Source organism: Sinocyclocheilus rhinocerous, unplaced genomic scaffold (genome assembly GCF_001515625.1).
Source record: "Sinocyclocheilus rhinocerous isolate Xijiao unplaced genomic scaffold, SAMN03320098_v1.1 scaffold299, whole genome shotgun sequence".
Lineage (NCBI taxonomy): Eukaryota > Metazoa > Chordata > Actinopteri > Cypriniformes > Cyprinidae > Sinocyclocheilus > Sinocyclocheilus rhinocerous.
Genome location: NW_015652998.1, coordinates 309931 through 330294, shown reverse-complemented (window position 1 = coordinate 330294; position 20364 = coordinate 309931). Strand labels below are relative to the sequence as shown.

The 20364-nt window shown below is 37.6% G+C and overlaps 1 protein-coding gene across 4 annotated transcripts in view; it reads right to left on the bottom strand.

Annotated features, from left to right (window-relative positions):
* LOC107715321 (cell adhesion molecule 1-like) overlaps nucleotides 1-20364 on the bottom strand; it is a 326676-nt gene that overhangs the window by 73570 nt on the left and 232742 nt on the right. For 3 of the 4 annotated variants that reach the window (XM_016521402.1, XM_016521405.1, XM_016521404.1), the window contains exon 2: nucleotides 10897-10914. The exons of the other annotated variant lie outside the window; for it this stretch is intronic. In XM_016521402.1, coding sequence (XP_016376888.1) covers nucleotides 10897-10914 — 18 coding nt within the window. The remainder of the gene's footprint in view (nucleotides 1-10896; nucleotides 10915-20364) is intronic. 4 annotated transcript variants of the gene reach the window in all.

Sequence of the window (20364 nt, the reverse complement as noted above, 5' to 3'; positions counted from 1 at the left end):
CGTTAGCTGAAGGTAAAGTGCACACTCACTGTTTCCCTGGTGCTCGTGTTCTCGATGTTTCTGCGCAGATACACGCGATCCTGAAGGGATGACGAGAGCCCCGGAGCGGTCGTGCTTCACGCCGGGGTTAACGGCACCAAGCTGTGGCAGACGAAGACCCTGAAGAGGGACTTCAGGAGCCTGATCGAGACGGTGTGCCTAGATTTTCCAGAACACCTGAGAAGAGATGATGCCAACCCCTCAGAGGACCTCAGATGATGCCAACCCTGAAACAACATACAGAACTACCACATTTTGCTATAAGTTTGATTGCATCATATAATAATTGTTGTTAATAGTGTTCATCGTCTGTTTGATTACGTCTTTAATTGATTTTTCCGTACATTTCTGCCATATGTTTATTAACTGACAGTCACTACTGATAAGCTACTACTAAATATTGTAGAAACCTAATTTGCTGTAAAGTTGCTTTGCAACGATTTGTATCGTGAAAAGCGCTATACAAATAAACTTGAATTGAATTGAATTGAATCATTTTTATTTTTGGTTGAACTATCCTTCTAATTCTGACATTTTATCTGAATTAGATGTTAATGTCACAATTAAGACAGGGTACATTCTAATGAGAGAAAATGTTCTGCATATTGCTGTGTCATTAATGCTGGTTTATTGTAGGCCCACAGGCTGTGTCTGATATCATTTGTTCAAAATCACTTTAAGCACATATGTGTTCTGATGACCAGCAGCTCTAATGGTAAACTCGAACACTGCCGTTACATCACTGTGCCCTTCCATCTGTGAAAGGAGACCTCCAGACACACATTGCCAACATCCCCTTTCAAACTCAGTCACCCTTGTTAAAAAGACCAGCATATGCTCTTTTGGATGATGTGGTCATACATTTAGTACCAAGACTAAAAAGAATGAAATGCTACAAGTAATGCTAGTCTTTTCAGCAGGGGCTATTTCCACACTAGATGTACAGAATTCAGTGTCAAATCTTATGAAACATGGATAAATTTACCAAATCTTCTTAAGAGAATCAAGCTTAAGTGGAATAAGCTAAGCCTTCAGGAGTGTCTCCCTGCAGATGCTTTTGTGATATTTCTGCTTAATCTTTCACAGACATCACTTGGCTTAATTCAATTTATTGAATGATTAACCCTTCCACAAAAAAAAAAAGGTTTCAGAGCGCTGATTGTACTCTAATTTTACAATTTATCTAATAATATCAGATTTTTAAAAATATATCTGATCTTTTTTTATTTTATATTTAAAATGATATACCCCAGAGTTATTATTATTAAAAAATAAATAAAAATAATTCAATTTTAGTGCAGCTGTGATACTATCAGCCTAAAAGAATCAAGAGAACGCATTTAAAGGGGTCATATGATGTGATTTCAAGTTTTCCTTTCTCTTTGGAGTGTTACAAGCTGTTTGTGAATAGATAAGATCCCTAAAGTTGCAAAGACTAAAGTCTCAAACCCAAAGAGATATTCTTTATAAAAGTTCCAAGACCTCCAAGAATATAAGTCATTATAATCCGTATTTATGTCCCCACTGGATGCAACAAATGCCTCGTTTGTAATGGGTTTTAATGTTTTTGTCTCGTCTCTCGGGCCGGGACACGGCATCACAGTATGGCAAGGGGCGTAACATTTCTGTCACACACTTGAGGTATTTGGCCAATCACAACGCACTGGATAGCTGGCCAATCAGAGCACACCTCGCTTTTCAGACCGATGAGCTTTGTAAAAATCGATGCGTTTCAGAAAGGCGGGGCATATAGGAGAAACAATAATGTACAGCATGTGGAAAATGTGTTTTTTGAACCTTAAACCGCATAAACACATTTCATTACACCAAATACACAAAATAATGTTCTTTTTAGCAACATCATATGACCCCTTTAATGCAAATATTATAGTTGATTTAAGTTCCACTGATGGACCCATGAGAGTTTCCCAGCTTTGTTGTGTTTAATTGCAAACAATATCGGCTTGGTACTATGTGTTCAGGGTTTGAAATGGCACGTGCAAAGCAAACTTCTGCTGCTTTCTCTTTAGAAAAAAACAGGAGTGAATTCCCTCAAGCCCTTCAGCCACAAAAAAAACCCTCCCACTCTCTTCATATGCTGCGCAGCCGTGAAGTGTTCACACAACGTATGGATAAGTAAATTGTGATGATACTAGTGCTAATGAAGGGTAAAATGACGGTTGGATGGGAGCAGCAGTGGAATGTGGTGTGTGGGAAGGGATGGATGGCAGCCTGATGATTAATGCGTCAGAGAGCCGATGGGGGCCGGGCGCAGCACCAGAGGCCTTGCCACCCCTGCTCGCTCATTTGGAAATCTCTCTCAGCAGAAGGAGAGGAAGAAAGGACTTCTGCCACTGTGACTGAGTCTCAACGGCAATGGATAAACAAATACCCCTTTTCCACCAAAATGCTGCTAGTGAAAACGATTATATAACTGACTGCTGGAACATAAGCTGTCCACAAAAAAAAATTAAATAAAAAAAAAGCACATCATTTTTAACATCAAAAGTAACTTTAGTGTCTTCATATGACAAGCCAGCTTTGATGCACTAATTTGAAATATATAACTATATATTATATTTCTATGCTTCCTAAACATCATACATATAAAAACTAAATCCTAAATATTATTATAAATAATATTTACACAACAACAATAAAAATATCATCATCATTATTATTTATATATCATACATAATTGCATATATAAATAGTTTAATATTTTAAATATTATAAGAGAGGAAATACAATCCATGGTTATCAATTAATACATTATATTTGTAGTTTAGGGTCAATACAATTTTATTATTATTATTTATATTTTAAATAAACAATTTCTTATTTAGCAAGGATGCATTAAATTGATAAAAAGGATCAAAGTTACTTATAATGTTACAAAGGATTTTGGTTTCAAATAAATAGAAACTTTCTATTCATCAAATAATTCAAAGATTCATTCACATAAATAAATTACACTTTAAAATATATTAAAATCGTAGTTATTTTAAACTGTAATATTATTTCACAATATTACTGTTTTTACTGGATTTGTGATCAAATAAATGCAAGATTAAAGACCATAAGAGACTATCAAAAACATTCAAAAAATAGTAGTGTAATTTTTTTTTTATGGACAGTGGAAATAAAGTGGCAGAAGCTGTTGTGCAACATGACTGCGCTTAGAAATTTCAGACGTTTACCATGTAAGAAGTTTATAATGGGAGTGATCTACTTCTATGTCAACCCAGCCAGACTAAGCTGTTGCTTTGAAAACTTTACTTGAAATGGACATTATTCCACCCTATTGATGGAAAAAGGCCACAAGAAGACCAGATAAACAAAAGACCAGAGAGAAAGAGATGAAAGAAGGGACAAAAACCAAAAGGAAGCAGGTAAGATAATCACAGAAGAAGAGCAGAGACCTGCCTTGCCCTCTCTCTCTCTCTCTTCCCTTCCCAGCATTCCTCCTCTCAGCAAGACGGTGCACCATGAGGACCTTCAGCACCTGTCCCTCACTCTGAAATCAGTGAGCTGTGCCGGAGTCACACGGCCTCTCCTCGCCATCCATCTAAATACGACATCCTTGAGCTGAGATTGCACGGACAGTTCGGTGTGTATTTTGCATTGTCTCCAATCGGGCATCCTGATCTAGGCAAAGTCTGTGCACACAAGGATAAGAATCCTCATGCAGGCGGCAGGAGATTAACTGCCCTCTGCCTCTCACATCTTCCTCTATCGCCACATATTAAAAATAAATAAATAAACAAAATCCTCACATGCATCCACTAAGATGACATCACAGCCAAAGAGGCAGAACAAGGAGTCCTTGTGGCAGAGCCACATCCTTGAGGTCAGAGGAGGCAGCGCAGACACAGAGAGCAAGACAGAGATGAAGAGCTTTGCTTTCCCCTAGCAGCTAACATTAAAGTCAAATGAAATCACAATTGGAGAATTCACTTTGAGTTCATGCTGGTTAGCTTTGAGGATGCCTATACTGTATATGTACTAACATAGTCATAAAAGATAACTAAATTAATATTTGATATGCATTTAAAATTAAATGTCTTTCTCTTCCGGGAAATGCACTAAAATATGGATGACTCATTCTGCACTGCATAGACTGTTGTCCAATCAAATGCTCTACATAATAACAATGTCTCTCCCCTTAAAGTATAAACGCCACCTGAAACTGATTAGAAAGTAGGAAACATTGCCCAAGGCAGTGTCTTAAAAATAAATTAATTTAAAAATAAAGCATTAAAAACACATTTTAAACTTTACAATATATACATTTCAATTTTCATATTAAATTTTGTCAAAAAAAGTCAAATCTATCTATCTATCTATACACACATTATATTGTATCTGATGAAATCTAATGTTAATTTTGAGATGACAAAAGATTACATTCTCCACTATTATATTAGTGTTTTTAATGATTAACTTTAAGTAAGCTTTAGATTGCAAAAGGCCATTTAAATATAACAATACGGTAAATTAGCAGGCAAAATGAAAAATTAAGTGTCTGCCAATATATATAGTGTTGATTGAGACCAAAAAATAAAATCTCTAACATTGTCTGAAAACTTCTGTGGTACTGACATTGTGCATTTATACATTTAATGGGCTCTTTAAAAAAAAAGGTCTTTTGAGTTGTCAAGGCAAGGTGAAGGCAAAAACTTGGAGACATCACTGTTGCATTATGGGCATGTTTTTGTGTTGCTTTGTGCTAATGTGTTTAGCTAGCACAGATCTTCTGGATCACTTTACAGTAATTTCACAAGAGCCAGCTAACACAATAATAGAAGCATCATCAGCACGGTCCTCTATTTAGTATTAATGGCGAATGTGTCTCTTTGGCAAAAGAGCGTTCTGTTTACAAGCAGAGTGGGAGGAGAAAGAGGACGAGAGAGAGAGAGAGAGAGAGAGAGAGAGAGAGAATGTGGCATAAACCAAGCAGAAGGCCATGAAGGACTGGGGTCCTTAACAAGGACTGGGATTCATCCAATCCCCCTTGGGAGTGTCTTCTTCAGCTCACTTCTAATTTATACCCATACAAATAACTTGGCTTCGATTAATAACTGAAACGCAAGGCAAAAAAATGCAGTGCCTTTGCCAAGTGCAGCGTGTGTGTGTGTCTGAAAGAGAATGCATTTCTCCTGTGCCTCAGCATGATTGGGCTGATAGACTGATAGAGAAGGGCATTGATCGTAAAGGGCTGCTGGAGTGTGAGCTAAAGTTGCTGGCCGTAATACTGTCTGTCTGAATCATCGCCCCCCCTTCAGGTCCGGAGCAGGTCGGGTGTCTAGTTTTCTGTTCTAATGTGGGCTGACACTCAAAAAGAACCATCATTCCTCCCTCTGTGCTGATGAGAGTACATTAGGACAGGGACGATTTAGTGGTGGATAAATAAGGGTGTCTGTGAGTGTCTTTAATGGCTTTAGATTAAGAAAGAACCAATATAGAAACTCTTGCTAACACAATAGCCAATAATTATTTTTATATTACGCCCAATAACAAATACTAAGGCTGATATTGTAAATCAACAGTGCTTACACTACAGTTCCAATTAAAAATTATTCATGCTGAAAAGAGGTAAATATATAAATATATATTGTAAAAAATAAACAAATAAATAAATAATAATAACCCCTGATATTATCTACTTATAGTATTGGCCTGGTACAATTTAATCATTATTTTTATTTATTTATTTTTATGGTAGTTTTCATATTACATATCATTGAGTGTTACAAAGAACATTGTTCTGCAAACCTACCAAGGAACTGCTGTCACAGGTACAATTTTACATAGCATACATATTCAGATGTTATTTGAACAGATGCAGTCCAGGTTAAAAAAAAAAAAAAAACTAAAATAATACACCGCTAACTTTAGCTGATACCAATATGGTCACTAGTATATCACACATTTCTTCAAAACAAAAGTGTTGCGTTTATAATTTTGTTCAGTGTAATTAAACTATATTTAATATGTAATTAAACCTCTGTGCGTGTGAATCAAAACAGAATGTTCTTGAAGCTTTGTTTAGGTAATTAAAAAGTGAGTCATGAAACATTCATCAATGAATTAGTGTGCTTTATATCTATTTCAAACCTCCAAATCGACAAATGAAAAGGTTAGAAGTACAAGCATCAAAGAAAAGGAATTCATCCTTGTTGCAATGGATGGAATAGACTTCGCAAACATGATACCATTTATATCACTATGAGCTTTTATGGTGCTTTTGTGTGCAACCTCTCTAAACTAAACACACCTTTAGTAATATAATGTCCTTTATACAGTATAAAAGAAAAATCGAAAATATTCTCATATCTTGAACCCATGCTCGTCTTCAATGAGCCTTAGCAAAATAAATGGCACAAAATAAAATGAGGAAGACCTGAGAAGCGCTGGCGAGACATTGATAGAGTAGAGAGTTTGAGTACGGTTTACCAAATGACTTATTTTACCGCCCTCCTTCAAAACACATTCCCCACATTTGAAGACAAAATGATTGCATATCTGGAGTAAATGTGCTCTGTGAAAATGGAGAAATTCAACTGGATGAGACACCGGAGAGAATGAGGCATAATTTCTGTCCTGAAAGGTGAGAGACGAATGATGTTAGAAGGGACAAGAAAGATGGAGTGCTGGAGAGATACAGCATCTACACCGGTTAAGAGAGAAGTAGTCAGTGAGTCAGAGGCTGAAGAAAGGCGAGATGGTTTTGGTTATGACCAGCACTGCTAGCTGTAAAGGACAAGCTATTTGGGAAATGGGAATGGGAATGGAAAAAAAAAAAAAACCACTAACACACGAACACAAGAGGTAAAAGGGTAGCCATACCTGGGAACTGAGCAGCTCCTGTGTGAAAGGGGGAGAAGAAAAGAGAAAATAATTAGGATGAAGCCATTCACCAATAGATGACTCACAAAGTGTCATGCAGTCAGAGGAAAGAAAAACAGCACATTTAAAAATGGCAAATAAATTACCTTGCAAGGTCACAGTAAATGTTTAAAAAAAAGAAAGAAAGAAAAAAAAAGAATTTATAACATAACATAACATAACATAACTGTCACGGTCAAGGTGTGTGGAGGCAGGCAGGATGACGAGGACGACAAGGATTCAAATAAGGATGTTTAATGTAGAGACAACAAGGCAGATACGGGTAGATGAGACACACACACTCAGGGTAACATTCACAATAACCGACAAACTAGACTACAGGAGGCAGGAACTAATATAGGGTGGATAACGAGGGGCAGACAGGTGAGCACAATCAAGGTAATTAACTAATAATGAGGACAGGAACAACCAAATAAGGACACAGGGGCGTTACAATAACAGTGTTTCCCATACATTGATTTATTTGTGGTCGGCCCGCCACAATATGAACACTGACCTCCACAAATAGATTTTCCAAAAAGCTTTGACTTCTTTGAAAAACCATGAGCTCTGCACATTTCAAAGTCAAAACGCGGCACGGAACTTTTTATATGAATGTATATTTGAAGGGAACTGACTGTCTTTAGAAAAGTTTCGATGTCATTTTCATTTAATCTTTCCTATGCCTGATGCCTGATAAAGCAGCGTTTATGAGTGGAGTGCTGCTTTGTTTACAGCCGTTAACCGCTATTTCTGCCACTCCTAAAGCACCTCCTGCTGGCAGAGAATGAATGTCCATTTTCAATAAGCCCGTTTACTGTTTTATATATAGCCTATATTTCCCCCAGGGGATGTGCCGCCACACATAGAGTGCAAGTCTGTGGGAAACACTGTATAATACAATACAATACAATATAATATAATATAATATAATAATACAACAGTTCATTCTGGTCCTCAAATCTGATTGACTGAGAGGTCTTTCCAACCATGAGATATTCATTCAATAATGCCGTGGGAACTGTTTCACTGTTTGTATCACTCCGCTTGCAGCATTTCTTACAGTGAGTGGTATGGCGAATTTCCAAATTTAATCTTAGAAATACTACTGTTGTTGTGTCACTAATTGTAGTTTTAAGAGTTTTTTTTAGGCGATAATGTAGTTGCCTATATTTCAAATATGTGATTTATTAATAAAGATAGTACTTATTTGAACATTTACTTCAAAGTTGTTGGAGATGTGAAATATTTGATATTAATCCAAATTCATCCACTTTAAAGCACTTGAGAAAAAAAATCATTAATTGACTCAGATTCCTAATAAAAAAAAAAAACAATCAATCATGTATAGGAGTTATGTAACGTGGCTGATACAAACAAACTTTAGGTCCCACATGGATAGTACAATCTGACTGACTGTCCACTTCATGGTGTATCTTGAGCAGCCATTAAAAACCGCAAGATCCTCATGAATATAACAATAAGAAACAATGGAGGAACAAATTCATTATCAGGTCCCTGGCGGAACATTACTTTAACTTGTTCAGTGCCTTCTCTTGACATGGCGTGCTGTAAAACTTCATTAAATGCAAAATGTCAACAGCACCTGGTCTTGAGCTCATCTACTGTATCTGCAGCTAAGGCCCCAAATCAGAGGCTTAGCTAATGCACCGCCTCTGGTACCCGCATAACAGTTTTAAAAATCACTTAGAGCCGACATGGCTTTATGAAACTGCAATGAGTCAGAGTCTGATTAGAAAAACAATTTTCTTATTAGCATTTTCACCAAATTTTCATCTTAGCTAATGTGCTAATTAGCATTCCTCTTCTGGGACTCAACGCAAAGCCATTGAAGATGGATATTTGTGCCTCAGCCTTGCTCAGAGCGTCTGCATGTCAACTGAATTTAAATAACATTAGAGAAGTACACAGAAATCCGTGCAAATATCCATGGGTGACCATGGCATAAATCATCTCTCAGTACCAAACAAAACTCTTCAAATCCGGCCGCTTGCAACAAGACCCTCGAGGCAAGATCTAAATATACCTCACAAAGCTTTGCATAGGCCTATAAAACAGGCTCGTGCCCACCAGGATTCCTTAAGACAATGTTGGCTATGGTTGGAAACTACCCTGGTCTAAGTTGCAGGTCTTTTTTTTTAGTAGAGTAGATTGGTAGAGACTTGCGGTGAGAGAATACAGTGTGCCTTCTTTAGGATTTGTCGCATGATTTGGTTGAGAGCCACAGGGGACCAGGGCCACCCTTGAATTTAGACCCCTGGAACATAGGCCACACGAATAGGGTTATCCATGTTAAGTAAATGTCAGCCGTCAGAATAACTCTGCATTGGCTTTTTAGCCATAGGCTTTGCTTGGCCCCTGACTGGTGAGCTAAGGGACCGCCAGTCCGTGTCACACTCTCTCCCCTTCTCTTCAGGTGAGGTTAAAATCTCTGACCAGTGCAATGCATTAAACATGAGTTATCCCACTTGAGAGACGCTCCCTACTCCAAAATGATAGGGACATTAACTTTGGGGTCAGCATGCATGAGCTGCATTAATGAACCCTTGTGTCTCGCTTTATGTTTGCACCAACCCGAGAGCACTTCACATAGTCAAAAGCCTGAAAGCAAGGCATGTTTAAAAAACATGCTGTCATAACTGGGAATCTATTGCTGCAGAAAGAGATATTCATTTAGACATCTCAAAAATATATTATATTATATTATATAAAAATATAATTAATAATATTGATATTATCATTCTTTGTTTATTTTTACACTTTTATCCAAAGCAACTTACAAACCCCAATACAGTAAAACTGCACATTTTAGAGTGGCCTTTTATTGTGGCCAGCCTAAGGCACACCTGTGCAATAATCATGCTGTCTAATCAGCATCTTGCTATGCCACACCTGTGAGGTGGATGGATTGTCTTGGCAAAGGAGAAGTGCTCACTAACACAGATTTAGACAGATTTGTAAACAATATTTGAGAGAAATAGGCCTTTTGTGTACATAGAAAAAGTCTTAGATCTTTGAGTTCAGCTCATGAAAAATGGGGGCAAAAACAAAAGTGTTGCGTTTATAATTTTGTTCAGTGTAATTAAACTATATTTAATATGTAATTAAACCTCTGTGCGTGTGAATCAAAACAGAATGTTCTTGAAGCTTTGTTTAGGTAATTAAAAAGTGAGTCATGAAACATTCATCAATGAATTAGTGTGCTTTATATCTATTTCAAACCTCCAAATCGACAAATGAAAAGGTTAGAAGTACAAGCATCAAAGAAAAGGAATTCATCCTTGTTGCAATGGATGGAATAGACTTCGCAAACATGATACCATTTATATCACTATGAGCTTTTATGGTGCTTTTGTGTGCAACCTCTCTAAACTAAACACACCTTTAGTAATATAATGTCCTTTATACAGTATAAAAGAAAAATCGAAAATATTCTCATATCTTGAACCCATGCTCGTCTTCAATGAGCCTTAGCAAAATAAATGGCACAAAATAAAATGAGGAAGACCTGAGAAGCGCTGGCGAGACATTGATAGAGTAGAGAGTTTGAGTACGGTTTACCAAATGACTTATTTTACCGCCCTCCTTCAAAACACATTCCCCACATTTGAAGAGGAAATGATTGCATATCTGGAGTAAATGTGCTATGTGAAAATGGAGAAATTCAACTGGATGAGACACCGGAGAGAATGAGGCGTAATTTCTGTCCTGAAAGGTAAGAGACAGATGATGTTAGAAGGGACGAGGAAGATGGAGTGCTGGAGAGATACAGCACCTGTACCGGTGGAGGCTGAGAGAGAAGAAGTCAGTTTGTCAGAGGCAGAAGAAAGGCGAGATGGTTTCGGTTATGACCAGCACTGCTAGCTGTAAAGGACAAGCTATTTGGAAAATGGGAATGAAGAAAAAAAAACGAACACACGAACACAAGAGGTAAAAAGGAAGCCATACCTGGGAACTGAGCAGCTCCTGTGTGAAAGGGGGAGAGGAAAAGAGAAAATAATTAGGAGGAAGCCATTCACGAATAGACGACCCCCAAAGTGTCATGCAGTCAGAGGAAAGAAAAATAGCACATTTGAAAAAGCCAAGTATTATCTTCCAAAATCACAGTCAATGTTTAAAAAATAAAAATAAAATAAAAAATGTAAAATATAATATAATACAATATACAACAGTTCGTTCTGGTCCTCAAATCTGATTGGCTGAAAGGTTTTTCCAACCATGAGATATTCACCCAATATTGTCACGGGAACCGCTTCACCATTTGTATCACTCTGCTTGCAGCAATTCTCACAGTGAGTGTCATGGCGTCTACTACAATCTTAGAAATACTACCATTGTCACAAATTGTAGTTTTAAGAGTTTTTTTAGGTGAGAATATAGTTGTTTATACTTCACATATGCTGTTTGTTAATAAAGATAGTGTCTATTTGAAAATTAGCTTGAACATTTTCAGAGATGTGAATGTGCCGAGAGCAGCCTCACCTCGGCCAGTTCTTCGGGCTCTGAAGTCTCTAGAGTGGTTAAACATGAGCTATAAATCTAACGGGCAATCTTTGGTCTCATTAATCTATTATTTGTTCCAGAGCAAACAGTTTTGGCTGAGGGCAAAGTCATATGCATAGCTTTACATTTTATATAACTTTAATGCTGTATATCAGAGCTCTGCCATTGAACTTTTAACTGAATTGGTTAGCAACTTTTATGTTGGCTGTTGTTGTTGTTTTTAAAGATTTATTTTTGGCTTTATTGTGATAGGACAGATCAGACATGACAGGAAGCAAAGTGGAAGAGAAAGAGGGGGGCAGGATCGGGAAAGATCCTTGAGTCGGGATACGAACTCGGGATGCCCATAGAGCAATGGCGCTGTATGTCGGTGCGCTGCCCACAAGGCTATCGGCGCTGACGGCTCTTGTTTATTAAATATTCATTGCTCCATTGGTCCACCATTAGATGGCGACAGGGGACTATTTATGAGTGAGTCAGCAGTAAAGACGTTTACATTGAAAGAGACTGAAACAGGGATGTAAACAAGGACATTATTTTCAACAACACTTTGTAAAACGCAGCCAACAAATGCACTGAGCAGTGCTGTCATCGGAAATCACCCTCAACAGATGAAAGGATAGTATGACAAAGATATTGCTTTTCTCAGTTGACATTCAAACTAATGTTTTATTGTGAATATGAGATTGAGCTGAAGAATAAATTCTGTATCATATGCAGTTAATCACACTCGCTCAGTCCATCTCATATAATTCCCTAATAAAATAAATAAACTCAATTATGTTATTGTTGTTATTATTGAACAGCCATTAAAACAGCGAAATCCTCATGAATATAACAATAAGAAACAATGGAGGGAGAAATTCATCATCAGGTCCCCGGCGGAACATTACTTTAACTCGTTCATTGCTTTTTCTTGACGCGGCGCGCTGTGAAACTTCATTAATTGCAACATGTCAACAGCACCTGGTCTTGAGCTCATCTATCTGCTGCTAAGGCCCCAAATCAGAAGCGTAGCTAATGCACTGCCTCTGGTACCCGTATAACAGTTTTAAAAAGCACTTAGAGCCAACATGGCTTTATGAAACTGTGCAATGAGTCAGAGTCTGATTAGAAAAACAATTTTCTTATTAGCATTTTCACCAAATTTTCATCTTAGCTAATGTGCTAATTAGCATTCCTCTTCTGGGACTCAACGCAAAGCCATTGAAGATGGATATTTGTGCCTCAGCTTTGCTCAGAGCATCTGCATGTCAATTGAATTTAAACAACATTAGAGAAAGTACACAGAAATCCATGCAAATATCCATGGGTGACCACGGCATAAATCATCGCTCAGTACCAAACAAAACTCTTCAAACCCAGCCGCTTGCACCAAGACCCTTGAGGCAAGATCTAAATATACCTCACAGAGCTTTGCATAGGCCTATGAAACAGCCAGGATTCCTTCAACAACACAACGTTGGCTATAGTTGGAAACTAGCCTGGTCTAAGCTGCAGGTCTTTTTTTAGTAGAGTAGATCGGTAGAGACTTGGTGCCGTGAGAGAATACAGTGTGCCTTCTTTAGGATTTGTCACATGATTTGGTTGAGTCACAGGGGACTGGGGCCACCCTTGAATTTAGACCCCTGGAGCACAGGCCACACGAACAGGGTTATCCATGTTAAGTAAATGTCAGACGTCAGAATAACTCTGCATTGGCTTTTCAGCCCTAGGCTTTACTGGGCCCCTGACTGGAGAGCTAAGGGACTGCCCAGTTCATGTCACACTCTCTCCCCTTCTCTTCAGGTGAGGTTAAAATCTCTGACCAGTGCAATGCATTAAACATGAGTTATCCCACTTGAGAGACGCTCCCTACTCCAAAATGATAGGGACATTAACTTTGGGGTCAGCATGCATGAGCTGCATTAATGAACCCTTGTGTCTCGCTTTATGTGCACACCAACCTGAGAGCACTTCACATAGTCAAAAGCCTGAAAGCAAGGCATGTTTAAAAAACATGCTGTCATAACTGGGAATCTATTGCTGCAGAAAGAGATATTCATTTAGACATCTCAAAAATATATTATATTATATTATATAAAAATATAATTAATAATATTGATATTATCATTCTTTGTTTATATTATATGTAGGCCTATATATGTATTTAATAATCATTGTTATATTTTATTTTTTATAGATATTTAATAATCATTTATATAATAAAACGATCATTAGGCCAAACTGATGCATTTGAAACATGACCTTACACTACAGCTCACTTCTGGCCAGCTGCCTCACACACAGGTATCCACAGCATCACCGTCCTCATCAAAACCTAGAAACCTGCTGCTCATGAAGTATTAAATTAAACATGATAAGTGGTCCCATTAAAGCACAATTATCAGTAATCTGCAAATGTGAACAAGAGAAAAGCTTTTTCCAGCTAAAAATGTCACTGGACAAAAACCGTCAGATTCATGGACTTCAAAGTCAGCGACAAAGTGCAAGTGTTTCTAAGGATCAAGTCTTTGTCCTATCAGGCTGCTTTAGTCAGAGATTATTGAAGCATGTGTGTACCTGAGCCATAATAGGGAGGGATTTATTGTCTGTCTGCCTGCCGAGCGGTGATTAGACACCACTGCTGCCACTCTGATAAGCCTCGCTGATGGGAATAGACACCTAAAACCACCTTGGAGGAGCCAGAGAGAGAGGTCACATCTGGCGGATCCAACCGTCCACCTCTGACTTTGAAGTGACTTCTGAGGTTTACTAAAACTTTGGGGACACTTATAACTTATATTATCATTCTTTGTTTATTTTTACACTTTTATCCAAAGCAACTTACAAACAATGAATACAACAATTTATTTATTTAAAATTCTAAATTCTAAAATAAATACATATTTATTTATTGTGGTGGTGAATTATATTAATAATAATAATAATTATTATTATTATTCTTTTGTGGCAGTCCTAAGCGCTAAAATAAATAAACAGTTTATCTAAAACAACTAATAATCATTTTAATAGATATAATATATTAATTATATATTTAATTATATTATATGTAGGCCTATATATGTATTTAATAATCATTGTTATATTTTATTTTTTATAGATATTTAATAATCATTTATATAATAAAACGATCATTAGGCCAAACTGATGCATTTGAAACATGACCTTACACTACAGCTCACTTCTGGCCAGCTGCCTCACACACAGGTATCCACAGCATCACCGTCCTCATCAAAACCTAGAAACCTGCTGCTCATGAAGTATTAAATTAAACATGATAAGTGGTCCCATTAAAGCACAATTATCAGTAATCTGCAAATGTGAACAAGAGAAAAGCTTTTTCCAGCTAAAAATGTCACTGGACAAAAACCGTCAGATTCATGGACTTCAAAGTCAGCGACAAAGTGCAAGTGTTTCTAAGGATCAAGTCTTTGTCCTATCAGGCTGCTTTAGTCAGAGATTATTGAAGCATGTGTGTACCTGAGCCATAATAGGGAGGGATTTATTGTCTGTCTGCCTGCCGAGCGGTGATTAGACACCACTGCTGCCACTCTGATAAGCCTCGCTGATGGGAATAGACACCTAAAACCACCTTGGAGGAGCCAGAGAGAGAGGTCACATCTGGCGGATCCAACCGTCCACCTCTGACTTTGAAGTGACTTCTGAGGTTTACTAAAACTTTGGGGACACTTATAACTTCTTCAGAGGAGTGAGGCTCATTAGGCAAAAAAAAAGGAATTATAGCCCCAATATTTTAGAATTCGAGATCCAGCACAGGTCTGTTTTCACAGATTAATTTCCTTCTGCTTTGGGGAATCCAGCACTGATTTCTGACATTACACAGAACATTCATGAGAAGATTCAATGTGGGCAGCCAGAAATGTGTGCCAGCTAACCTGCCATGAACAGTTTGATATTTTTAAAAAATTCTTTAAAGACTACCCCGCTGATTTTTCATGCTGGTCAGCACTGCCACGGTGTAAGTAAAGGATGTGCAACACTACATTTCAAAATTGACATATAAAGCACAGCACACTAATTAAAAAATGGATAAATAAATAAAAATAAAAATTCTATATAAAAAATATCACCCCACACAACAACAACAACAACTGCTACTACTATAACTTTAACCTTTCCAAATATATGAATTAGCATAACTCAATATTTTATAAATGAACATTAATTCATTACATTACCAATCAATACAATACAATATATTTTTTTAAATACTGAACTGAATGATGTTATTCAGCAAGGATGCATTAAATTAAAGAGACTTCTTTCAAAAAAATATTAATATTAATATTCTTAAATAAATAAATAAATACATTATTTATTTGTTTCTTGTGTTATTAAAATGTTATATAACAACAACAACAAAAATAACTATTCATAAATAAATAAATATACTTATTTAGTGGCAGTGATTTTATAAGAGCACTACAACAAATAAACAAACAAATAAATATTAGTTTACATTATAATAATATATATTTCAATATATCACAATAACCATTAGACAAAAGACTTCTTTCAAAAACATTAAATAAGGTTTTTTTTTCATAAACTTTTGGTAGTACATAACACAAAAATAATCGGTTGTTTGACAACTAGTCAATCCTAATGGATGGCAAACCAGTATATGTCTTTCAGGAGTTGAACATGTCAACAGGCCATGGATGTTTAGGCATTCAGAGCACTGATGGAGTACTGTGAGCAGATGTACATACCCACAGACATGCAGCTTCCAGCCTGACCTGCTGAGCCTTCATGTAATTAAAAGGTTAGGAGAGCAGAGTCATATTTTCATCTCAAAAGGGATTTGATGGAAAGGGCAGGGTTGTGTGGCCTAGCACGATCCACACAACACACAGATTGACCTTCACATCCATGTCTTTCTGAACAGCATGCCAAAGAGGCCAATTGAACACCTCTATGCCACACACCAGGAGGCCACAAGGATCGTGATGCTCTCTTTTTTTTAATAGACAATCGGAATCTGATTAGAAATCCTTGAAAAGGGGTGACATTTATATTTGTCATACTTTTGGCAAAGCTCATACTAAAGGCAAGTCAAAATGACAGAATAGAAAAGAAGGACAATGATAAGACCTAAATACCAACAATGCTGCTATTAGATGTTCGAAAGCGGATCTGAATGTTACAGCCAGTCGGTGAAAATAGCTTCAGACGAAAGCCATCAGGTGATTAGGGACAGAACGGGGGCGATACAGAGAACTGATACAGCATAGGGACAGTCGGGGTGGTCACTGACGAGACCTAGAGACCAGAAAGGGAAAGCTACCATTAATTTTGAATGAGAGGCACAGATCTGCAGTAATTGCTATCTGATAGTACATCCAGCAGCTCTTCAATCTCAGGGCATTTCTCTGTGGGATCACCTGAGGTAAAGTGACCCCTCATAACTTAGAAGTCACTCCATTTACGAAGGACCCCATGAAATCACAACAAAAACCTTGAGGCCATCTATATGCTAGTGTACTCAAACAGCAGTTCTCCTTCAGGAAAACAGACCAGAAGTATTGACGAATACTCATGATGCATGACACAAATATTCACCCAACCAAATGCTCCCTGGAATTAACAAATGTGAAGTAACTAAGGCATATTGGCGATTTCTTTTAAAAAGAGACAAGCTGTTTGAAACATCCTGTTTTGATAGGAAATGTGTCAAAATAGTTGCCCACAAGGATACATGACAGTGGAAACTGAACTATTGCAAATATGAATGGTGGATGGACTCTTCCGTTACTTCCTGCTGTTCACAAATCGCCAACATTTTTGATTGGAATGTCAGTCACATACTTTGAGTATGGGTCCTTCAACCAAAACAAAAACAAATACATAATTAAATTATAAAAAGGACCATTTCACACTAAATCAGAATTGCACTCTGAACGGCTGACCCGCTAGAGGCCGTGGAAAACATTTTTGGCTGTTATTAGTGAATGGAAAGTTCGGTGTTCTGGAAAGAAAAGGTTATAATCACAACACATACTAAAATGAAAAGCAAACATTATAAATGTTGGCTTCTCCAAAACAGACAAGGACAAGGTATTTTTTTAGTTTCTGCGCCTACACTTTGCCAGAAATAAGAGACTATCATGATTTTTAATCAATGAGATTCCACTGTGGCCGGAACTACCTATAAACAAACCAAGCAACTGACAAAATGTCCTGTTGCTTGTCATGGCTGGTCATGACATGGTATCAAAGTGTTGAGATCAAAAGATGGGAACTGTTGGTGAAAGGATGAATGGTTGATATAGAGATTAACAGTTAAAACATTCTCACGATATTCTGACGCTACAGTGACTACGCTTGGTTGCCGATAGACTACACATTGAATTCAGCCTGTCTGTCTCCCTTATTCCGCGTTTGCCTTTGTTGGTTTCTCACCCTCGCTCTCAGGTCTAGCTTTTTACTTAATTAAATCAGCCAAGACCTCATATAAGATATTCCCATTCCCTAATGCCATTATAGTGAGCGGAGGGCAGGCAGATGCTTTAATCCCCTGGATCAGCCTACACAAAAGAAAGAGAGGCCGCCAGTCTGCCATTAGCCACATATTTGCTCCTGGGCTGGGAACACTAACCTGAAGCATGAATTTTGCGCCATTGACAGATATGACAGGCTCTCCCTGGGATGCTCACCAGACGAAAAACTCCCTTTTTCAGTAGTTGCAGAGGAATGACTGATGTTTTGACATGGCACAGTGGTGCCTCCATTTACCATGCTTCTACTTCTTCAAACCACATTGGTTGCGGCAAAATGCGGCCAAAATGAAGTTGTCAGTGTAAAAGGAACAAAGCACTGATACCCGTCATGAAAAGAGAAAGACTTCAGAATACCGTGCGCTCAGAAAACCAAATTATGTGTTCTCTTTTGCGTCATCATTTTTTTCAAATTTTTTGATATTGCTGCTTTTCTCTTACTCCCAGATAGTCACATTTTTGAACGTTGTGCAGCAAGTGTATGCTAGCTTATGTTACAGTTCAAATGTTCAAATGTATGCATCTAACCTCCTAACCACACATGATATCTGACTGGATCTCTGTCCAAATTGTCCTTCCCTAAAATATTTTCGTCTCGTTTTTATTAATTGACGAAAATGTCAATAGATTTTCTTAGTTTTTGTCATTCAAAATTAGTTTTATTTCATTATAGTCTCGTTTTCGTCGGTGAACAAAAATGTTGTTGACGAAAATTATGAAGAAAATTATTCGTCAACGAAATTAAAGGCATCATGACATGAGACATGCAATTTCCTTTGATCTTTTGACATAGAAGATGTCTTTGTATGCTTAATACATCCTGCAATTTTCATAACTAAAATGTCCTCATCATCAATAAAAAAGCATTTATGTAACAACCCTCAGAAAATGGCTCGTTTGGATCCAAGGTGCACGGTGACATCACGGGGGAGCAGTCGTTTGCATATGACCGCCTCCAGAGCAAGACAACTACGCCTATTTTTGCATCATCGCATTGTTGTCACGCCCACAGGTGTTCAGTGGACATGCAGCGAGTGGGTCTGAAGGAGTAGTTGTTTACAATAAGATTGTGATGCCAAGCAGACAATGCGCTGTTCCTGGATGTGGAAAAACAACATGTTTGTAAATGTTGCCGAAGGATCCCGATTAGGGATGTAACGATTCACTCAACTCACGATTCGATTCGATTCACGCACTCTCTGCCAGCAGGTGGCGCTTAAAGCGTTTCCTTGGTTTCCGCTGTAAACAAAGCAGGGCTGCACATATGAACTTTAATATGCATTATACAGAGGCAAGATGAAAAGAAAAAATACCATCTAAACTTTTCTAAAGACAGTAAGTTCCCCTCAGACATGAATTCTTATAAACTCCTACACCTAAATGAATCGCGATTGGTTTAGCATCTCAACCGATTTGAATCGTCACATATTTAAATCGATTTCCAACCGGCTCGCAGTTAATCGTTACATCCCTAATCCCGATGTCAGAGAAAAATGGATTCAGTTTATTTTTAACGAACGTCCCAGTCGCGTCAGTGCTAATTTACACATGTGTTCAGTACATTTCACCGGTGACTGTTTTGAGACCAAATCGCAGTATTATGCTGGCTTTGCCAAAATACTTTTGCTCAAAGATCAGTCAGTCGTTTGCATATGACCGCCTCCAGAGCAAGACAACTACGCCTATTTTTGCATCATCGCATTGTTGTCACGCCCACAGGTGTTCAGTGGACATGCAGCGAGTGGGTCTGAAGGAGTAGTTGTTTACAATAAGATTGTGATGCCAAGCAGACAATGCGCTGTTCCTGGATGTGGAAAAACAACATGTTTGTAAATGTTGCCGAAGGATCCCGATTAGGGATGTAACGATTCACTCAACTCACGATTCGATTCGATTCACGATTTTGATTTCACGATTCGATTCGATTCACGATTGTTTTTTAACAAAATGAGATTTAAGACAAATTATAAATTAAATGTGTCCTTTTATTATTGCTTGGACAAAATGCTGCACATTTCTTTGTGAAATTAAAATATAACACTATAATAATATACTAATATAGCACTTGCATATTACTGCTCTTTTGTTGGTTTTGACTGCTTCTATTGTCCTCATTTGTAAGTCGCTTTGGACAAAAGCGTCTGCTAAACGACACAATTTAAATATAATGTAAATGTAAATAACAAAACAACATTGAAATTTTAAAACAAGCCCCAAATTAAATAAGTAACACAAATAAAATAAATCTCTTCATATAAACAAACTAAGGCTTTGTCTGTGCTCTTTCCATTTAAAGGGGTCATATGATGCGATTTCAAGTTTTCCTTTCTCTTTGGAGTGTTACAAGCTGATTGTGCATAGATAAGATCCCTGAAGTTGCAAAGACTGAAGT